The sequence below is a fragment of the Solanum dulcamara genome, chromosome 4 (genome assembly GCF_947179165.1).
Source record: "Solanum dulcamara chromosome 4, daSolDulc1.2, whole genome shotgun sequence".
NCBI classification, from domain to species: Eukaryota; Viridiplantae; Streptophyta; class Magnoliopsida; order Solanales; family Solanaceae; genus Solanum; species Solanum dulcamara.
In genome coordinates, this window is record NC_077240.1 from 15,991,844 (window position 1) to 16,013,853 (window position 22,010).

The 22,010-nt window shown below is 35.9% G+C and overlaps 2 protein-coding genes across 3 annotated transcripts in view; one reads left to right on the forward strand and one right to left on the reverse strand.

Annotated features, from left to right (window-relative positions):
* Window positions 1–3,105: 3,105 nt before the first annotated feature.
* On the forward strand, window positions 3,106–5,823 carry LOC129886602 (cytochrome P450 704C1-like). Its single transcript, XM_055961364.1, has 6 exons — window positions 3,106–3,488; window positions 4,023–4,238; window positions 4,317–4,607; window positions 4,687–5,010; window positions 5,097–5,300; window positions 5,429–5,823. Exons 1-6 carry the CDS (start codon window positions 3,138–3,140, stop codon window positions 5,606–5,608), a joined length of 1,566 nt encoding a protein of 521 aa, XP_055817339.1. The 5' UTR covers window positions 3,106–3,137; the 3' UTR covers window positions 5,609–5,823.
* Window positions 5,824–6,360: 537 nt separating this feature from the next.
* Window positions 6,361–22,010, reverse strand: part of LOC129886604 (BEACH domain-containing protein C2) — a 38,596-nt gene continuing 22,946 nt past the window's right edge. For both annotated transcript variants that reach the window (XM_055961365.1, XM_055961366.1), the window contains 18 exons: window positions 21,787–21,930; window positions 21,226–21,705; window positions 19,325–19,470; window positions 18,558–18,627; window positions 18,378–18,461; window positions 18,084–18,140; window positions 15,439–15,507; window positions 15,279–15,365; window positions 15,083–15,199; window positions 12,895–13,044; window positions 12,140–12,224; window positions 11,924–12,044; window positions 11,631–11,727; window positions 11,431–11,544; window positions 10,386–10,755; window positions 8,821–9,599; window positions 8,427–8,549; window positions 6,361–6,929 (listed from right to left, as the gene is read on the reverse strand). In XM_055961365.1, coding sequence (XP_055817340.1) covers window positions 6,855–6,929; window positions 8,427–8,549; window positions 8,821–9,599; window positions 10,386–10,755; window positions 11,431–11,544; window positions 11,631–11,727; window positions 11,924–12,044; window positions 12,140–12,224; window positions 12,895–13,044; window positions 15,083–15,199; window positions 15,279–15,365; window positions 15,439–15,507; window positions 18,084–18,140; window positions 18,378–18,461; window positions 18,558–18,627; window positions 19,325–19,470; window positions 21,226–21,705; window positions 21,787–21,930 — 3,168 coding nt within the window. In that variant the 3' untranslated portion in view covers window positions 6,361–6,854. The remainder of the gene's footprint in view (window positions 6,930–8,426; window positions 8,550–8,820; window positions 9,600–10,385; window positions 10,756–11,430; window positions 11,545–11,630; window positions 11,728–11,923; window positions 12,045–12,139; window positions 12,225–12,894; window positions 13,045–15,082; window positions 15,200–15,278; window positions 15,366–15,438; window positions 15,508–18,083; window positions 18,141–18,377; window positions 18,462–18,557; window positions 18,628–19,324; window positions 19,471–21,225; window positions 21,706–21,786; window positions 21,931–22,010) is intronic.

Genomic DNA, 22,010 nt, shown 5'->3' on the forward strand with positions numbered 1-22,010 from the left:
TTTTATTAAAATGATCTCGTATGGAAATTCTGAATGCGCCATTGAGTCCGAAATGTCGAATTTAGTGGGGTAGCATATTTGGTTTATTTTTATCGGATTCCGAACGAATCACGAGCACCCCGTCGGAGATTTTGGAATTTTCCTTTGAGATTTGAGTTAGTATAATGTATATGTTAATTCCATGCCCTTTATTTACTCGGATATATTTCTATGTTCCTTGTTTTTTTTTTTTCTAGATATATGTATGTTGTTAGTCACTATGTTATTTTATTATGTACATATGTGATCCTTTTAAGTGCTATGCATATATACACATATGTGTGTTTTGATATTTCATTCTTATGCCTCAAGTACTCACCATATCAAGTTGAATTTAGTGGTAATTTGATCATGAGTTGTGTTTTCCGTATTCATTTACTGTGAAGTTTATGTGGTTGTTTGTTAATATACAATAGCTCATATTTGTATTATTAAATGTTATGCATGAATTGGTATCTTAGTACAACACGTGATTAATTAGAATTAATGAGGTATCTCATCCTTAGATGCAAGTTTCTAATTGGTTTTCTTTATATCCTAGTGATTGCACTTAAAATGAGATGTTTAAGTATCTTTTATTCAATTAATAAGAATCATGTCTCAATTGCTTTCTCTCTATTCATTTGCTAATGTTATCCTTTTTGTTTATTGTATGAGCCATCATTCGAGTCCAATATGGACTTTCTCCATTATTTGCAATTCGACATTGAGGCACGGAGGCCCAAATACCCTTTTTTGAGTCATCCTCTTCAAAAAATGAAAAGAGATGCTGATTTACAGGTTGCTGGAGCTGAAAATAGGTTATATATGATGTATATATAGTTTGATATACATGAAAATAGTATTGTATACACTAATATACAGTGTATATACATCTTCGATATATAGTAGAATTGGGCCTAAGACCCAAAATGTAGGTGACCCAATAACTTAGTCCAGACGTGCAGAAACTAAATATTGGGCGAAATTTTCATACTTTATTCATTTATATTTAATTCGGATTGTAATAATTTATTTATTTATTTAAATTTATTTATACTTGCGTATAAGTTGATTTAGTTTGGCTTAACTTAATTTAACTCCCGTAAAAGAGAAGCCATTTTTTCTGCTAATTTATTCTTTAAAAATAATTTCATTTAAATGCTTTGTTTTACTTAGACATTTCAACAAATAAAATTTTATTCCAAATTATGTTAAAGGTTTTTAAGTTGATGTTCTTTCAAATCAATTGAGTTTAAAATGTCTTTCTCTAAATTAATTTTTCCCTAAATAGCTCAAGTGATTTTCCTTATTTAATCAAAGTATTAATTGTCTTTAATTTAGTTAAAATACATTGGATCTATTACTTCTCTTTAAACATATTTAAAATTCATTTACAGGGTCATTTAATAGAGTATATTTTCTTGATAAATTATCTCAACTATTTCAAGTTGATTTATTGCTCAAATAAATATATTTATCTTTACTACTTACAAGTAATTTTTTCAAAGTAAGTCAAATAATTTTTAAATAATCGGATAACCGCACCTTAGCGGCCATTTTGAGTGCTAACACCTTCTCAAAGTTTAAAAAATTAAGTGGCGACTCTCTTTTATAAAATTAATTTTTTCTCTAAAAGGTTGAAATTATTTTTAAACCATCTTTTTTCGACATAACAATCATCTCTTCAAATCTAACAAATATTGTAATCAAACTACAATCTATGATTATAATGTTAGTGTCAATCGCAAATTGATTGTTAGATAAAACAATCACTATCATACTTGCTTGGAGGATAATAATACATAAATTAATAAAATATTAAGAAAACATGAAAGTACATAAAGATAAAAAGAAAGACTTGAGAATGAAATATTTTTTACCTTCATGTACTTCTTTTTTAATTTGTTATATGTGAGTTAAATCACAAACTAATATATTGAATAAGAGAAAAAATAATCTTAAATGTGAATCTCTATGAAACTAAATATGAATTTATATAGGCAAAACAGAGAAAATGAAAAGAAAGACTTGAAAATAAAACATTTCTTATCTTCATATACTTCTTTTTTGTTACATGTTACTTCATTCAAAAATTAATATGATGAAGAGGGAAAGGATAATCTTGAATGTGAATGTTCATAAAATTAAATATGAATTCATATAGACAAATAGAGGAATACCATAAGGCACCATAAACTTCCAAATTAAAGTTTGGAGGTTATAGACATGAAAATTATGGGGGTTATAAATATTATTAAAAGTAAAAATTAAAGAATGGGTAATTACTCCTTGTAAATAAATTAAATAATAAAAATATAAATTCTTAAAATATTATGATTTTATGATTTATGATTAGAAGAAAGAAAAAAAGAGAAAAAAGAAAAATAAATTTATTAAGAGTAGAAATTAAAGATATGTGAGTTATAAATAATTACTTCTTGTAAATTGGCATGTGAAGAGTCTTTGTTCTAAATGTTCCTCCATTAATAAAATATTTATTCGTAATAAATTAAGTAATTTACTTTTACAATACAATAATTAATTTAAATAAGAAAAAAAAGCCAAAAAGGAAAAAAAAAGATAAATACAAATAGAGGTCATAGAGAAATGTCACATCATCTTGTCTATGTTTCTCCATTATATTATATATAGATTATTACTTCATTACTAATAGACAAGTAAAGTTACTCTTTAGTATCAAAAATTAATTGGATGGCAAAATGGTCATTCAAACTTTTAAAGGATAATTTGGTAATTCAATTTTTAACTTTTTCTGTTCCCACTTTTAGTATAGTATGGCGATGATGATAGAGTCATAGAGAAATAGAGAAAGAGAAAAAAAAAATTCCTTATAGCATCAAACACAAAAAGATAAATAATAAACCTCACTTATTTCCAAGAGAACATACTCCTCCATACCAAACATACACTCTAAAATATATTTTTCAAAAATCTTTGATTAACCAAACATGGAAAATTTGAGAAACATTTTATACTAAATATTTTCCTCCATGTAAACATTTTAGAGTTGGTCTTTGTTTTTTATGACATGGTCCCTATTGGATTAATTATATAAGCATTAGATGTAACACCTTCTACTCCTATGAAGTATATAAATGATAGTACATTATAAGCCAAATATGCACAAGGACACATCAGTGGTTTCCATGGATATTCTTCATAGTTCCATTATTTCCATAACAGCCACCATTCTCTCACTTGTCTTTTGTGGATTCATAGTTCATCTTCTGACCAGAAAACTACATGGAAAAAGGAGATACCATCCAATTGGTGGCACCATTTTCAATCAGCTCATCAACTTCCACAGGTTGCACCATTACATGACTGATCTTGCTGACAAGTACAAGACTTACAGATTGATTAGCCCTTTCAGGAATGAGATTTATACTTCTGAACCTGCTAACGTCGAGTACATTCTCAAAACTAACTTTGACAACTATGGCAGGGTACACAATTTCCTTGAAATCCCAAGTAACCTTTTATTTATTTTCGTATCCATTAGATTGGGAAAACCCCAACAGTTGCATTCATGACTATACCCTTTGAAGTTGAGGAGAAGCATTCATAATGAAATGATAAACAAGTAGTTTCTTATACAAGAAATAATTCAAAATCTCTTATTTCGTGTTGTAGACAGATCTATTGGGCAGGGCTGCAGTTTTCGTCTAATGAACGAGAAATATATAATCTCTTTGCTTAATGTGAATCAGATCTGTCTATTTTAGCTCTCAGCTGCTATAGTAGTATCAAATCTTGGGTAAATTCGAAGTATTTGTAGTTTGGAAATAGGAAATTACTTGACTTTCATATCTGGCTGTAAGGTCAACTGTCTAGTTGCAGTTCATTGAGGATCTATCTTTTATCAACTATGCCTCAGTTTTCAAATTAGTTGCAGTCAAGCTATGTATGAATCTACTAGTCTACTACTGTAAACAAATGATAGAAGGATCCTCGGGCTGCGACTTGAGTATAATCGACAGGGGTGGTATCATTACAACAATCTAAAGGACCTGCTAGGGGATGGGATTTTCACAGTTGATGGTGATAAGTGGCGAGAACAGAGGAAATTGTCAAGCCATGAATTCTCGACAAGGGTCTTGAGGGATTTCAGCAGTGTGGTCTTTAGAAAAAATGTGGCAAAGCTTGCCCATATATTGTCCAAAGCAGCCAGTTCCAAAAAGACAGTGGATATTCAAGTAAGTTTCAATGACTACTTAAATGAATAACCCTTTTTTGTTTTCACCAGACAAGTAAACATAGTTTCACGAATGAAGGATCTTTTCATGAAAACAACTCTAGATTCTATATTCAGAGTTGCCTTTGGAGTTGAGCTAGACAGCATGTGTGGGTCAAATGAAGAAGGCAAAAAGTTTAGTGATGCATTTGACAATGCAAGTGAAATGACACTTTGGAGGTATGTTGATGTCTTCTGGAAGATTAAAAGAGCTCTCAATATCGGATCAGAAGCCAAGTTAAGGGACAATATAACAACTATTGATGAGTTTGTCTATAAGCTAATCCACAGAAAAACTGAACAGATGAGTAGACCTCAAGCTGATTTATCTGTAGGTGAATCTTCTTATAGCTTCTAATTCTAGTAATGCCGACAGATGCTAAGATATTATAGTATTTTACCAATTGCAGTGGAAGAAAGAAGACATTTTGTCAAGGTTTCTGCAAATAACTGGAACTGATCCAAAGTTTTTGCGTGATATAATATTGAGCTTCATAATAGCTGGCAAAGATACAACAGCAACCACCCTTTCTTGGTTCATATATGTGCTTTGCAAGTACCCTCATGTACAGGAGAAAGTAGCACAAGAGATTAAAGAAGCAACAACTGAGAAAGAAGATGCAACAGACATAATGGATTTTGCTGCCAATGTGAGTGAAGATGTCCTTGAAAAGATGCAATATCTTCATGCAGCATTGACAGAGACTCTTAGGCTCTATCCTGCAGTTCCAGTGGTAATAAAGAACTACTTTTATCATACATCAGCAGCCAAGTAGATGCATGTTTTATAGTTGTTATTTTTGCTTTCCTCTCACTGCAGGATGGAAAAATATGCTTTTCGGATGACACCTTACCAGATGGATTCAGCGTGAACAAAGGGGACATGGTGTCTTACCAACCATATGCAATGGGAAGAATGAAATTTATATGGGGTGATGATGCAGAAGAATATAAACCAGAGAGATGGCTCGATCTGGATGGTTTCTTCAGGCCAGAGAACCCCTTCAAATTTACAGCTTTCCAGGTTGGTTAAAGCTCCTTATCAGTTTCACCATCATTTGTCAAAGAATCGAAGATGAAATTCCTACCATCAACTTTCTTGTGCATTTATACAGTCACATTAACTAAGTCATTCTTCTGATTATAAAACAGGCAGGCCCACGAATCTGCTTGGGGAAGGAATTTGCTTACAGGCAGATGAAGATATTCTCTGCTGTGTTGTTACGTTACTTTGTTTTCAAGATGAGTGATGACAAGAAGACTGTCAATTACAGGACAATGATTAATCTTCACATCGATGGGGGACTGCATGTTCGTGTCTTTCACAGATAGGCCATGGATATACCAAAGATAGCAAATATGACAATGCCAGTCCTCTTATTCCAGAATGTAAGAAGTCTTATCAAATTACACTGGCCATGCCAAAAGGTGTCATTGTTACACATTTCTCTTCTTTTTACCCTTCACACTCTTTGTTTTCATGACAAGTAGTTTGAGTTTTCCAATGGAAAAATATATATAAATATGATATGAATTTAGAGCTATAACTGAAATTGTTATGGATCTTTGGGTCAATAAAATCTTCATCATTTAGCCCTTTGGTTAGCTTCATTTTGTGTCAAGGACAAACATGCAAGTTTATTTTATACAGTTGAGAAAAAATGTCATTTTGTCAACTAATCGTCAATTAGGAAGATACAAATTTAGACCTACTTATTAGAAACTTCATTAAGCTGTAAGTGGTTCAGATGCCAATTGGATGTTGAACAAGAAAATTCACATAAATAATCAACCTTAAGATTTTATACCTTCTGGTGACTGATGATGTAGTTAATACAGTTCTTTGTTTAATAGATGTGAAGCTTCTATAGTTATTTGTGTTCTAAGTTATGGGCATTAACTTGCTTTGAAGACGATAAACAGAACTTCTCAATCCCAATGACCAGCAGGATTCAGTATAACAACTCAGGTTCATTGGAAAATTATATATACACATACATTTACACACATTGTGTTCATCTCTGTGTGACACGCGTCTCAACTACGTCTCGATGCCAAAATAAGAAAAGAAATGAAAAAAATAATAATGAGGAACTGAGATAAGCAACTAAATAAAGATGAAAAAACATATCTTACAAGAGAACATTTACAAGGGAGTGTCTTAGACTGTGATTCTGTGACACAAGTCCCAATACACTGACTGAGAAAGGGGATAAACAGAAGGGAAAAAAATGGCTAAATTTCCTATACTCTAACATCAAACAATTGGACAGCATGTACAACTATATCGATTTTCAAACAATAAAAAATAAAAATGCTGAACACAGTAAAAAACTACTGGACAGCCTTGTGGTTTACCTAATACATTACACTCATGTTACATGTCGAAATATTGAAACGTTATCCTCATCGCCCAGTGATTATGATACAGTCAAGAGATGGAGCTGTCGTGTCAGTTACGTATCCAAATTGTATGACCCATAGCAGCACCTTTCACCTTGCAAGATATGGATGGAATTTTCTTCAGGAGAAACTTTGGCTAACCCTTATTAAATCGAAGTCCAGTATCCTGAAACCTTCACTTCATAAGAGGGCTGAGTCCATCACCTTCCCAACCCAGCTTAAGCATTTGATCTACTACCTTCAAGCTCAACTGCATATGGATATGGATGGAGAGTCAACACTAAGATGTTTATAAGCCATAGAAAGTCCCAATTGCACAAATTCTAGGAGCCCAAACTATGTGATTGAATAAATCTTCCCATCGCACAGAGGTTGCAGTAGTAACTAACTATACTGGTTTTATCAAGTACATTAGGTTTTAGCTACCCAGCAAGATTACAATGCATAACTCTTGTCCAGAAAACTTCAGTAATCAGATTGGCGGGCATCAAATTATGATCATCAGTACTGGTTTAGAAGTAAAAAAGGTACAAGACTAGTAAAGTAGGTTTTGGCTATAAGTTTCTCAGTAAAGAAATGATGAGCCAGTTCTCAGTTGATTAAGATATGGCATATATATGAAACAAACACCTTTCTTTATATACCTAAACACTATAACAAATAAGTAGATAAAAAATGTATACATATAGAATAAATTCAATTTTTATTTCAGTAATCAGATTGGCGGGCATCAAATTATGATCATCAGTACTGGTTTAGAAGTAAAAAGGTACAAGACTAGTAAAGTAGGTTTTGGCTATTAGTTTCTCAGTAAAGAAATGATGAGCCAGTTCTCAGTTGATTAAGATATGGCATATATATGAAACAAACACCTTTCTTTATATACCTAAACACTATAACAAATAAGTAGATAAAAAATGTATACATATAGAATAAATTCAATTTTTATTTCATATGTTCTGTTTTATTGTAGTTCTCATATCAAACAACCAAATTAGCATGCATGTTCCAGCGCTCATGGTGGTAAAAAAATTGGTACTCAATTTCTAAGGTATTTTTTTTGAGAGTGAACAGACTCAACTTCTTAAAAAATATTAATCAGGACAAACTTTTGCCATAACCATGAGCTCCAACTTTCCAGCTTCGAAACTTGGTGGTTGATGGCTTTCACCCCTCTTACCATCTATACTCACAATGGAACTCATTTGACACTTCAACAGGGAGATTCTCTTAGCAGTCGTTTTCCAGGACATATTCCTGTAAATTTTCTTCCAAGGGAATGAAACTTGCGCAATACTTTTGTTCTTTTCTTTTGTTTCATTTTATGTGGGGGCAGGGCACGTGGAGTAGGGAAGAGAAGGAATTTCATGAAAGAGTTGATAGTGTGACACAGACAAGTGAGGATATGGTAGATCAAAACTATCATTCTATATTGTATGTTCAATGGTTAAGGTCGCATCTTTTAAATAATAAATATATTCAAAAAGTGAAATGCAATTCCACAAAGATCTGTTAAACATAATTATCAAAGAGATATCATGGCCCATAAACATCCACAAAATGCAATTTGACACGAAACCAAAGGTGTGTGGGGTTTAAAGAGTGACGCAAACTGCACTAACATTTCATATATCTACTCACTTGGAGATATTTATAGAAGGAAGAAGATAGGGTTAAAAATCGGAAATAGAACCCAAAAGTCAGCATTAGCAAAACACTCTTAACACAGAGAGAGAATTCAACTTACTGCAGGATCTGTGAAGATTATCAACTGCCTATCAGCTGTCGATAACAAGAGATTAGTGTTATCCTTGTTCAGAGCCAGAGCCATAACATCTTGACCCTCTCCAAGCTTCATAATGTGAAATACCTGCATGCCAAAACATCAGCTTCTAGTTCATACATATATGCGAAGCATGGTGGGAAATGGGTCCTATTATCAAGCAACTAAGAAAAAGGGATGTCTAGTTGCATTGGTCAAAAGGTGCTCAGAAGCAACATACACAACCTAAACTTGGCAAAGCAGCAAACAAACTAGATGGTCTGTCTTACAGTTCCTCACTTAATGGTGCCAGTATTAAGTGGCAAGTGGACAGGAAAAGAAAAAGAAAAATAATGTCCAAAGGAAGACTTCACTCTACCTTTAAAGTATAAATGTCGAGGAAGCAGATTGAAGGGACAGAGATATCTAATCTATTTCCTTCATTGTTTTCATCTAATTCTCCATCAGAATCTCCAAGTTCTGGCTTCTGCCACTTCATAGACTTGTTGTCCGATGGTCCATCATTTTCAGAATATGGATTTACCCCAAGCAAAGCATTTTTTCCATCAACAGAAACCTCCATGCAACTAATGGTGGAGCAGAGAGGAAACTGAGTCCTAGCAATAAGAATCCCATTAATAGTAAAGGTGCTTAGTGTTTTATGGGATTTATTCCAAGCCATTATAATTCCATCAGATGACAGACAGACAGAATGTGCCTCCACTCCAACCAGCCTTCTGACCAACCGACCCCTTCTTATAGTATGTAGCAAGACATCTGACGAACTGGAGCATGAAACCACAATCCCAAGATCTGAACTCACACAGCAACATAATATTTCCCCAAGATGGCCTCTAAGGACATGTATGGGACCCTCAATTCGATGCCTCTTACTTTTATCTCTCGAGCTGTTTGGTGTAGTACTGGTTGAAGGTGTGCTTGAACCAGTGGAAGCCTCTGCTGTGCTGCTGCTGCGCGGTGTTGACGCCCTATTTATTCTCCAGAGAAGGACGGTGGCGTCTCTAGACCCTGTAACAAGATAATTGCTATCTGAAGACAAAGCCAGACATGTTACAGGAGCACAATGTCCTCTGGCTACTTCTAAAGTTTTTGCCCCATCTGATGATATCAGCCGCACACTGTTGTCTACATGGCCACCTAGATTAAAGTGCAGAAACTCCTATTAGTCAGTATGTATAGGATTCAGTAACAAATACACACGCAATACTGATATCGCTTCGTAAGGAAGTTTTGCACTCAAATTATTCTATACTTTTTAATTCGACTCTTTTTTTCCCTGCCAACTAAGGAACCCCTGGGCACTCTCATAAATCAAAACAATTGAAGTTCTAGATTTCTAGCACATGATTTCCAGACACAAGCTCTCTAGTAGTTCTAAATTGAGAAATGAGATGAATGAAGAAAATAACAAAATGACCACGAATATATACTCCCTCCCTTTTCATTTTATGTGGCAGTGTTTGACTAGGTATGGAGTTTAACAAAAGAAAGACATTAGGAACTAGTCATTTCAAATATGCCATGACATTTCTGTGGCTATAAAAGCATGTCATTAAGGACAAAATGTGAAGTCTCAAAGTTAAATTGTTTCCAAATATAGAAAGGTGTCACTCTTTTTGAAACAGATTTAAAAAGAAAGAATGCAACTTCAAATGGAAGAGGGAGTAATTCCCAACCTCATTTGCAAAACATCAAAAGCAGTAAATCATCTAAGGAATCTTGCCTTACGTAATTGAGCGTTGAATACTAAAATGTTGTTATAAGATGGAAGTATGCTAACTATCCACTAACCCCAAATACAGAAGAACAAAAATAAAGATATTTCTAATTGGTGCACTGAACTTAACTATCATTCCTTCACAACGGTATTTAGATAACTAAGATAATTTTTAGATATAAATAAATAGAATATATAATGCTTGCCTGTGAGAATTTCTTTGTCACATGTAATTGCAACAACGGATGAGCCTCTGATTCCAGAAGCTGCAAATGCTAGGGCTTGAGGGAAATGCCATTCCTCTGATTCAGAGCCAGTTGGCCCCTTGAACATTCGCATGAATGTTCCACCAGCTGAACTAGCACCAGGTTTTCCATGTTGGAAGAGGAAAGGTGCTCCCTGACCATCTGGTGTGTTTGGTTGCCATTTATGCTGAGCTACATGAGCAGCCGGCGCATTTGTATCAACAATTACGAGTGAATCAGAAGATGCCTGCATCGCTGCAGCAGGTAAGTTGCAGCGCTCAGGGTGGGGAACCGTATATGGTTTAGCAGCTCTAGGATTCCGGAAGATGGTCTGCGCAAATGAGAGAAGTGTCAAGGTTACATTTGAGCCCACCAATTATGAAAACATATTACTATTTAACTGAAAATGAGCCACGCCATCCGCTGAAAACTGCATTATGGATTATCGTAAAAACATGATACAATCTGAGACCTTCCCGCAGAAAGGAACTTCAAGGCTTAACAATAAGTTCTCTAGATTCATAAGACAAACAAACTAGCTCAAGAGAATAGGATACAGCAAGAAAAACAAAAAGAAATCATGGTTTCCGAGAAGGGATTCAGGGGGGAGTGTAACTTGAAAGTTTGACAAAATAAAATATAGAGGCTCGGAAATAAAGAGACACATACATATAAAACACTGGTGATATACCACCAAGGTGGAAAGAATAAACCTACACATAAAACTGGCGGAAAATGTCTAAGAAAACCTGTGTTCTTCAACCAGACCATTGAGTTCTTTTTCTTTTCCTAAAGAGATATTTACGTCACCTACAACAATTAAACAATTCACCCTTCTATACAAGCAAAAGATAGAAAGTACTAGATTTACAGTTCCCTCGCATTAATTAATCGAAAAGATAAAACTACTAGTACTCATTTGGGCCAACTTAAATTTTACTCTTACATATGTTACAGTTGACTCCGAGAACTTAAAAGGAGAGAACTATGAATGCAAAAATCTCACCTGTAGCTGAAGAACTTCTTCCAGTGGCATCCTTTTCATGTGTGGGACAGTAAGAAGTTGAGATGGTGTTTGTCCAAAGTAAGCAATCTGATCTTGCATAGCACGCTGCTGGACCTTTTGACAAGATTTAGCATTTCAAAATTACTCGTACTCAAGTCAGTGGAATAACCAAAGCAAAAAGAACAGGAACAAAAGCATACTGGATCTGTTATCTTGTCAATATCCACTGTTCCTTCATACGTCAAGTAAAAGAAAACATTATTTGCCTGTATAGCTTCTTTTCCTCGTTGCTTATACCTGAATATGCAAAGAATTTTATTTGAAAAGAAAAGAGAAAAAAAAAGAAAAGACAATAGTTAAGGCAAATAGCCAATTTAAATGCATCCAAAACAACTTATGCACACTTCAAATTCTCAGGGAAAGCAAGAACAAAATCTAAACAAAACTAAATTATATAAATGATCTTTCCAAGTGAAAGACAGACAAAACCTACCCAAAAATGAGATCAATCCATTCATGTAGATGAGCAGAGACGTGCTCACTCTCAAGTGCCATCCGATGTTTATGAATAAAATCAACTTTGTTTTCAGCCCAAGGTGGAAGCCGCACAGAGTCTGAAACAGAGATGAGAAACAAATGATTACAGTTGAAGACCAGGACAAAATTTAGCACTATATGCTGCTATATTCAATCAAACTGTATTCCATACCCAGCTTTTCTCCCAACTGCGTCGTACCAAAGTCAATCGAATTTTCATTTGTTAGCATCTCTGGAAGATAAAATAGCTCCGGAACCTAGGTATTAAGAACAATATGCCATTATGAATTTATGAGCACATTGAGCAAAAGCTTTAACTGACTCCAGAAACAGCAAAAGATAACAAATCATTAGCAGCGTAAAGCATTATCTGCATCTTCTGTTTCTAATTGAATCTTACTTCCTTTTCCAGGACATGCCAAAAATGACGTCCAAAATGGAATACTTTGTCACTTTATATATCCAAAAAACAAAATTGAATCTATCATTTCACTTCAGGACCCACTTGATATAAAAGTGGTTGGTTGACTATCCAACTTGAATAAACTCTACTAATTTGCTACTCCCCCTGTTTCAGTTTATATAAGCCTATTTCCTTTTTAGCGTGCTCCAAAAAGAATGACCCCTTCCTAAAATTGCAAATAATTTATCTTTAATTCCCATTTTACCCTTATAGACAAGCTTTTAAACTCTGTGCCGAGTCAAACAGGACTGGATAAAATTAAACAGAGGCCGTACATTCCTCTCAAGAATTGAATGTCAACGAATAATATTCAATTTTTTTTTTGAGAAGGTAACAATTTATAATCGAAAGCACAAAGGTTGTGCTGACCATAACTACCAAGAAATGATCCAAAAGTATACACAACGATAATATAATCAAATTGTAACAGAGTATTGAAGTGGCAGAAGAAATATAGTTCATACCAATTCTTTAACATCACTCATCTCCTCAAAAACACTTTTCCAAGTGGCAGCAATATCTGAGAACATCCTGTCTGCATGATCAAATTTGCCACCTTGGAGCTGAATAGATAGGGTAGTGAAGGGCTCCAGCCTGATTAGATAATATAACACCTGGTGTACATAAAATTCATAGCGAAGGCTTAGAACAGAATCTGTAAAATCACTGCCGACTATGTTCACACTCAAGTGATGCATATTCAACATGTATAATAAAGAATAAAGGTGGAATAATCTATGAAGTAAACCGAATCAGAAAAAGTAAATATGCAAAAGTGTTAGTAGGTCAAGAGATGAATGAAGATGCATGCATCTCCAGATAGGTTATTGTTTGGTCGAGTATGCATTGTCTCGTTCAAAGTTAAAACTCAAATCCTCTAGCGCTGAAGAAGATAATAAAACTCATATTCTCGATTGTTCCGACATACATAAAATTTTACTTTCATCAATTTGAGCTCTGCTTAAGTTTTCGAGTGACCTGTTAAAGCAAATAGTAAATATCATTACTAATCCTGAGGTGGAAAAGATTGTTGGCACATTCTTTTTTTTTTTGATAAAGTGGTATTAATAACGGCATCAAGAAGATGCAAGAATTACAAGATATGTCATTTGAGATTACAAATAAAGTCTGCAAGACTGCAACACTAGCTGAAGAAAGGAAACAGTCTGGTTATCCTTTATGGCCCTTAAACCTGATGTATACTTGAATGTGTTCACACATTCAAGTATACATCAGGTTTAAGGGCCATAAAGGATAAGCAGACTGTTTCCTTTCTTCACACATTCAAGTATACATCAGGTTTAAGGGCCATAAAGGATAACCAGACTGTTTCCTTTCTTCAGCTAGTGTTGCAGTCTTGCAGATGTGCATTGCAAACACCAAGAATCATTCACAATATTCCTTTAACTGACGCTTCATATAAAAGGAGTCAAGAAATTATGACATATGTACAATAGAAAGTGGCTAGCAATGGTGGTAATATTGATTAGTATGCTAAAAAGATCTTAATACTGAAGTCCTTTGACCATGGCTTATTTACGAGGGATACTGGCAGCAAACATACAAATCTAACTGCTCCAGCTATGCCCCCTATAGGCTAAAACTTTTCCTACAGCAGCCACTTGGAACTGCATAATGACAGTAAACAACTTCAAGAAAAGGAGGAGAATTCACATCAATTGGTGCTTCTAGTGGAAAGAAACTGGTGCAGTATCAATCATATGCTAAACCATAGCAAAGTGACCTTAGAACTATGGAACTCGTTCCTAGTTACGACAAGCGTATGGAACATCTGGTAGATGAATAAACAGAGAAAAACCTGTAAGGTCACAACAAATTCATTATAAAAAAGCAGAGTTTCTATTTCTTTGGAAAACAATCATGTCAAAACTCCTAGACCTAGACCCAAGGGGTGATTTAATGGAAAAGGATGTGCTTCTAGCTATGGAAGAGAATGCAAACGGATTTATAATACAAAAGGTTTAGGAAATTAATGACTTTTGAGTTGTAAAGAGGACTTCTAGTGAAACTTACCTGTTTGTAATGGCATTAAATGTTCTCCATGAGAATAAATTTTACAAAAGAGAATCATTTCGCAAAATCATTTCTTGGTGTTTGGTTGAACAAAAGTTGGTATAATGACAGGGGGCGTGTAGGGTGGAGCATAGGAGGCTGTTTGGTGATAATCATAAGTAGTCAACAATAAAAATGAACATTTAATATTGATAAAAGAAAGTGATACTGGATTAGGAAGAAGAACGAAACAACTTATGACTATAAAAGGACAGAATTGTTCTTCTCATTTTGGTGTAAAGCATAATTCTTGATGATTTTGACATCCCAAATAATTAGGCCAAGGAATGCATTTACGTGATACCAAATAGGACATTAGTTGAAACAGTTTCCAGCAGTTGAGGTTGAGGCTACTTATAAATATTATTACTTAATGGCATTATAACTGTCTATTCATATTGAATCAATCAAGTAATTAACAATCATGAGACTGCTAAACCTAAATGAAAATGGTAACATTTCAAAATAGCAACAAGTACGTTAAACCATTCAGGATATCTAACAATATAGAATGGTACAGTCATCGCAGATAATAGTTTAAATGGCTTAGGACAACCAACTGAAAGAACGAGCACGTACTGTTCCTGCACTTGAGTAATGTGAGCCATAGTGGAACTTTGGGATGACAGGGTCATCAAAACTAGAGTATCTCTCTTGAAACTTCCTTAATCGGTCAGGATTTAATGCTCCAACTGGCTGCAAGTATACACTTATAATGTCAATCATACAACAACCTGGAGATGATTTGACACATGAAATATTCATATATGCCAACCTTTGAGAGGTCCCGGTAAGATGATAGATTAGCAAGATCCAAGTCTGTTGAAGTATAATCAGAAATGACCCAGGGAAACACAGGATACTGCAAAACCGAAAGGAAACTGATCGAGTAAGCACATGATTCCTCTCGAGCCCTCACAATGAGAAAATGGTACCTGAGTAATATCATTGTAACTACGTCCGGCCAGTGTGTTAAGCTGCATTAGATACTCAAAGTTGCTGATCTGAAAAGATATGGATGAGCAGATAATGAATCAGCTTAACAAAGGGAAAACGAGAACTTGAAACCAAGGGACTGTGGATATATATTTTTAGAAAATGCATGTCTCCCTCATTAATTAAGTAGGAATTCCCAAAGGGGTTTATTATAATGTTTTGAGCTGCTCCAACCATTGGCTTATGGTATTGGTCAGATGCTTAGGTTCTATCAAGTGGTATCAATACATTCTTTCACATGGTAACCATCCTTTGATAAGCACATGCTCACACTACCAAGTCCATAATGAAATTCACCTGTGAATCCCAAAATCAGGTTATACATGTAGGGGATGTTAAGCTATATCATATAATTGGCACATATAGTTGTCTAAGGGGTTCTTAGAGGCTTTCGGCTATTCCACTCATTGCCTTTAATTTTAAAACTTTTTTTTGAGAAAGGTAACAGTAAATTACCTTAAGTTTCACATTAATGCTTAGACTCTTTTCACATGGTATTAGAGTCAAATGTGGAGCCTCTATTTTTTCACAACAGTTTAAGAAGGGGACAGAGAGATTGTGTTGGGAGATTTGGAACATACAGGGAGGCGTCACGATTTTGGGTGTTGCAGGAGTATTACGGTCGAAGAGGTTAAGGGTGTTGTGCGTAGGATGCGCTGGGGAAGAGCGACCGGACCTGACGAGATTCCTGGGGAATTTTGGAAGAGCGCGAGCTCGGTAGGTTTGGAGTGGCTGACTAGGTTATTTAATGTTGTCTTTAAGACGGCAACGAAGCCCAAAGAATGGAGGTCGAGCGTAATGATCCCTCTATACAAAAACAAGGGGGATATCCAGAGCTGCAACAACTATAAAGGTATCAAGCATAAAAGCCATACTATGAAAGTGTGGGAAAGAGTGGTGGAGATAAGGGTGAGGAGAGACGTGTCTATTTCAGAGAACCAATTTGAATTTATGCCGGGACGCTCAACTACAGAAGCCATCCATCTAATGAGGAGACAGATGGAGTAGTATAGGGAGAGGAAGAGGGACTTGCATAAGGTATTCATTGACCTAGAAAAGGCTTACGATAAAGTTCCATGAGAGATACTATGGAGATGTTTGGAGGCTAAAGGTGTACCTGTGGCGTACATTAGGGTGATCAAGGACATGTATGAGGGTGCCAAAACCAGGGTAAGGACAGTAGGAGGGGACTCAGAGCACTTTCCAGTTGTAATGGGTTTGCATCAAGGATCAGCTCTTAGTCCATTTTTATTTGCCTTGGTGATGAATGGATTGACACGACAAATTCAAGGTGAGGTGTCATGGTGTATGCTTTTCGCAGACGACATAATCCTGATCGATGAGACTCGTAGCGAAATTAACGCTAAGCTGAAGGATTGGAGACATACCTTGGAGTCTAAAGGGTTTAAGCTGAGTAGACCAAGACGGAGTATTTAAAGTGCAAGTTCAGTGAGATACCTCAGGAGGTTGGCGCGAAAGTTAGGCTTGGTGACCAGGCCATCCAAAAGAAAAATAGTGTCAAGTACCTTGGGTCTATCATGCAAGGCAGCGGGGAGATTGACGATGATGTCACACATCGTATTAGGATAGGGTGGATGAAATGGAGGCTCGCTTCCGGTGTGCTATGTGACAAGAAGGTGCCACCAAAACTTAAGGACAAGTTCTACAAAGTGGTGGTTAGACCGGCTATGTTATATGGGGCGGAGTGTTGGCCAGTTAAGGTCTCTCACGTTCAAAAGATGAAAGTTGTTGAGATGGATGTGTGGGCATACCAGGAGCGACAGGATTAGAAATGAGACTATTCGGGATAAGGTAGGAGTGGCCTCAGTGGAAGACAAGATGCGGGAAGTGCGATTGAGATGGTTTGGGCATGTGAAGAGGAGAGACACAGATGCCCCAGTGCGGAGGTGTGAGAGGTTGGCCATGGATGGTTTCAAAAGAGGTAGGGGTAGACCGAAGAAGTATTGGGGAGAGGTGATTAGACAGGACATGGCGCAGTTACAGCTAACCGAGGACATGACCTTAGATAGGAGGGTGTGGAGGACCCATATTAGGATAGAAGGCTAGTACAAAGTCTCGTTACTTTTCCTTATTAGTAGGCGCATTAGCGCACTATAATTTCTTATGCTCTGATTTCTGTTATTATATTCTACTCTCTGTACTTTGATTACTCTATTTTATCTGTGTCACTTTCGTTATTTGCTTTCACATAACGCTTTGAACTTCTTGTACTTCTTAGCAGTATCTGACCTCTTTTTATGCTTCTATTGAGCCGAGGGTCTCTCGAAAACAGCCGTCCTACTTTGGTAGGAGTAAGGTTTGCGTACACTTTACCCACCCAGACCCCACGTTGTGGGATTTCACTGGGTTGTTGTTGTTGTTGTTGTAGCTGTATAACAATTTGCAAAAGGTTTTAACGTTCTGACTACTCTACCCATCCCACCAATTGCCGCAAGATCTTGGGTTGCATGCTAAGATTCTTTCTACCGCTTCCTCAAATACACAGATATAAACAGCAACTTCATTTTCTTCTTCCCCTTTCCCAAAAAGAGATAGTAATTGAAATTTCAATTTTCTAACATACCTCCCTGCGAGCCCAACGTTCCATGAGTTGTGTTCTTTTAAGAAGTTGTTCAGGTCTCTGCAAGATGAGAAGTGGCATAAACATATAATGGGATAGAAGATTGGTGAATGCTAAAGAAAGCAGAATCTCTTGTTTGACCATGAAGATTTAAAGTCTTTGTGCAGTGAAATTTTGAATGGATTTGGATACAAGTCAATGTGTCAAGCATGACCCACACATACTATTGCAAACTAACTGAAATAAAGTTTGTTCACTTGCCAAAGACCGATGAATAAGCTACAGAGAAGTAGAAACCTGAGTTGCGAGGTAGATATTGTTCAAATGAGAGGGACGAGTTTGAACAATAGCTCGATATGCATCTCTTCTTGCCTCAGTACTCTGATTCAAAAACCAAGAAAATTAACCTAATTCTTGAAGAAGTAAAAAATTGAAAATAAGAGCATGATATCATAACAATGTAGTATAAGGTCATACCCCAAAGTCAAAGAAAAAGTTTGACCGGTCGACCATAAATAATTCCAATGCACTTCTCCTTAGAAGATATCTGTAAAGACAAGAAGTCAGGCAAAATGGCTGCTGAAGAAAGAAAGCTTTCTAAATAGAAAAAATCATGTGATTTTTCCAGAGACAATTCAGATCGATTAATGAAATAATCACTTCACAACACCCATGGGGTCCATAAAGTGAACCCTCCGGGGAAAATCACATAAGAGAAACCAGGAATCTAGGAAAGGAAAAAGGACTATTAAATTTTTGACAAAGGGGGCAGCATGTGAAATGTGACTGAAATATGTAAGAGTGCTCGCAAATCCTTTTCCAGATTGAAATGTTAGCAACATGTCAAAGAATGCAAATCGCCTTTCAAGCTTCCAACCAAATGAAACACATTATCAAAGAAAATATGCTCGTTGACATTCGTGATTTATTCATGTAAACCAATTCTATGTTTATAAGCATCAGATTCTCCATTTGTTATGGTTTGGATATCTATTTTAGACTTTGTTCATAAATGAAACAGTACCTACTCTCAACTACCTAGAAAACCCTCGAATCTACAATAAAACAGAAACTGGATGTCTGCTCAACCAGCAGAGTAGAAGGTCAAAGAAATAGTAAAAACAATAAATGGGAATGAGCATCTCAAATTGAACCACAACAGCAATCAATTGAGGGTTTTTTCAGATAACTTTGTCCTTGTATTATTCGAATAGATCTTAAGCAGAAATTCAATTTACTCTCACCTTCTGCTATAGATCTGATGAAGGGAAGAGATCAACCAGCTTCGATCCTTTCCTTTAACTTTTTCTTCACTGCTGCAATCAAGACCATCCCCAGCCACACCAGTCTCAATGTTATCAATGATAAAATTTATTCTCCTCGTTGTAATCTGGCACAAGAAAACACTTCACAAGTTAATAACTTTAACTTGTGTTGAGATGAAGATTGGCAAACTTGTGTCCCAACTAAAAAAAAAATGATCCGTTCCCTACAAAAGCAAACTTTGGAATACAAACAAAGTCTGCAAAAACTTATAAAGATACATGCAAACAGCTTATTTACCAAGGAGGCAGTGAATCCTTTTAATACCGAGAAATCCCTGAGGGTCGGTGGTGCACAATTCAAAACTCAGTGGATAATGGGCCCACCCCTCTATCCTTCTCCACTTAAATACCATGCTTTTGTCTGCAGCATGATTCGAATCATTAAATGTGAGTTCTGCCTATGTGCGCTTTGCATAGCTGGCTCCAAATCCCAAAAAAGTTCAGTTGTTGTAGGTAGGCAACCACAAGTCATATCTGATGAACCCTATAAACATTGCTGACCCTTTAAATTTTTATTGGGGAGGCTTAAGCCTTAATTGATTGATTCATAATAATAAACTCGGACATAAAATGAGCTAAGGTATACATAGAGGTATTTTTTGGGTAACAAGAAATGAAAAATTGATCTCGAATGTTCAAAAAAAAATTAGGACCTCCTACCTAAGGATATATACAGAGGATCTTTTGGATAACACAAGGAAAGAAAATAACAGACAAAACATAGCAGCTCTTCAGCTCTAATCCTCCAGCTATTCTATTGGGTCAAACCATTTTGCATTACCCGTATGATTGTCATAAACAACGGAAGCGGGTCGCCTGACACAGTCTACAGACCAATGTCCATCACCTAAGTTATCAAAAACAAACTTCTTGCTACGCAGGATTTCACTAGAAACTTATAGATAGCAGGCTAGAGAATTTCACAACTGAGTTCACGTATAGGTTGGCAGCTAAGACTGTCATCATATGATGAGGACAGAAAAAGGATGGCGTTTTGAGTTTTCACAAAAAAAAAGGATGGCGATTTGAGTTTTTTAAAAAAAGGATTGCGTTTTGCACTTGAAAAAGAAACAAGTGCATTCTTCAGCCAACAAATTAATAGTATTTCTATCAATTAAAAGCATAAGCATTTGACCTAAAAAGAATAGCAAGATATCTTACGAATAGTTTATATTTAAGCACCAAGCAATTAGTATCTTTGATATGGCTCTTCATATTCTGGTCCACATGCGACTCCAAATATCTCTATAAAGTACCCTAGTAGTACTCTATGAATATGGGACATCATACCATAAATTTGGGATCTCTTTACAGGAGGGGTGCATTTAAATCTTTCTGAATTGTCTAAGCAAATGAAATGTTCCCCTGGTATCAGGAGTATACCTTGTCCATGAGAATTCTTCAACTCAGAAACTAATTGGATGAAATGCTTTCGAAACCACCCCACCCCAAAAGTAATGGCAGCTCTGGCCCAACAGCAGGGGAGTGAGGAAAACCTTAATTTCAAATGCTTTCACCAGTTTGCCACAACTCTTTTGACCTTCTATCCCTTCCTCAGTTCAATAACATTTCCTTTTTTTCAGTAATATGCAAATATTATTAACGTAAAGGCGGCACTAAGATGGTTACATAGAATGCACAACTTCTTCAGTCCACCAAATTTCCAGTCATCCTTCTCATCAAGGCAGTTGAGTTTCAGAAGACGTGCATTTCAAAATGTCAATCATTGGAAAATTAGCAGCTTATACATAATAAGCCAATAAGTCTATTAGTAAATAGAAAAATTTCATAGAAAGCATATTTTTTATATGCAGACTTACTTGGAAAGTTCCTCTAGAAACCTTCAACGGCCTAACCATTGATGATGGAACCTCAAGGACAATCCTTTCATCATGTTCGCAAGGAACATAACCAGGGGCAACTGCTGAAGGACTCTGCACCATGTCATAGTGGTTAGTAACTGGAGTGTCTCCAGATTCCAAAGATGTCTGCAGTGGCTGCTCAGCAGTTCCAGACATTCTGCTCTGAACGTCACCATGATGTTCCGTGTCATCTAACTTACTATCCAAGTTGGGACCATCTTCCTGTTCATAATCCTCGTTTACTGGCTCAATGGAAATAGCATCTGCTGCCAAAAGAGAGGTTTTTGATGGACTGATTGTTTGATCTTCCCCCTCTTTTAATCCAGTATGATCAGCATAATCTGCAGCAGAACCAAAATGATCTGACCCTCCATAGTTCCTTCTCAAACATTTCCGCATTCTTGCAGATGTTTCCATATTATCCAGCTTCCAGTAAACCTAGTCATAAACATAGTCATTCAATACTGAGTTGTAAAGCCACTGATCAGACAAATAAAACAAAAGCAGCAAGAAACATACACGCTGAGGATTGTACAGATAATCACTAAATGGGCCAAAAAGACATTTAATCTCTATCAAGCTATGGATAAGTTTTCTCCATTGGCGTATTCCAGTATACAAGCGATGCTGAGCAATTACATTCACTTGTGTCCGCCTCTCAACCTATAACCACATAGACAAACAAGGAATCATATAATGAAACTAACAATGTCATAGAGACCAGTTTTATGTACCTATCAGAG

What these genes read in the sequence shown, in the direction of transcription:
- LOC129886602 (XM_055961364.1), top strand. Translation starts at nt 3,138, where the DNA reads ATGATAGTACATTATAAGCCAAATATGCACAAGGACACATCAGTGGTT. An exon ending in ACTTTGACAACTATGGCAGG is followed by an intron (nt 3,489 to 4,022) that starts GTACACAATTTC and finishes TATAATCGACAG; the next exon opens with GGGTGGTATCATTACAACAA. An exon ending in TCTATCCTGCAGTTCCAGTG is followed by an intron (nt 5,011 to 5,096) that starts GTAATAAAGAAC and finishes CTCTCACTGCAG; the next exon opens with GATGGAAAAATATGCTTTTC.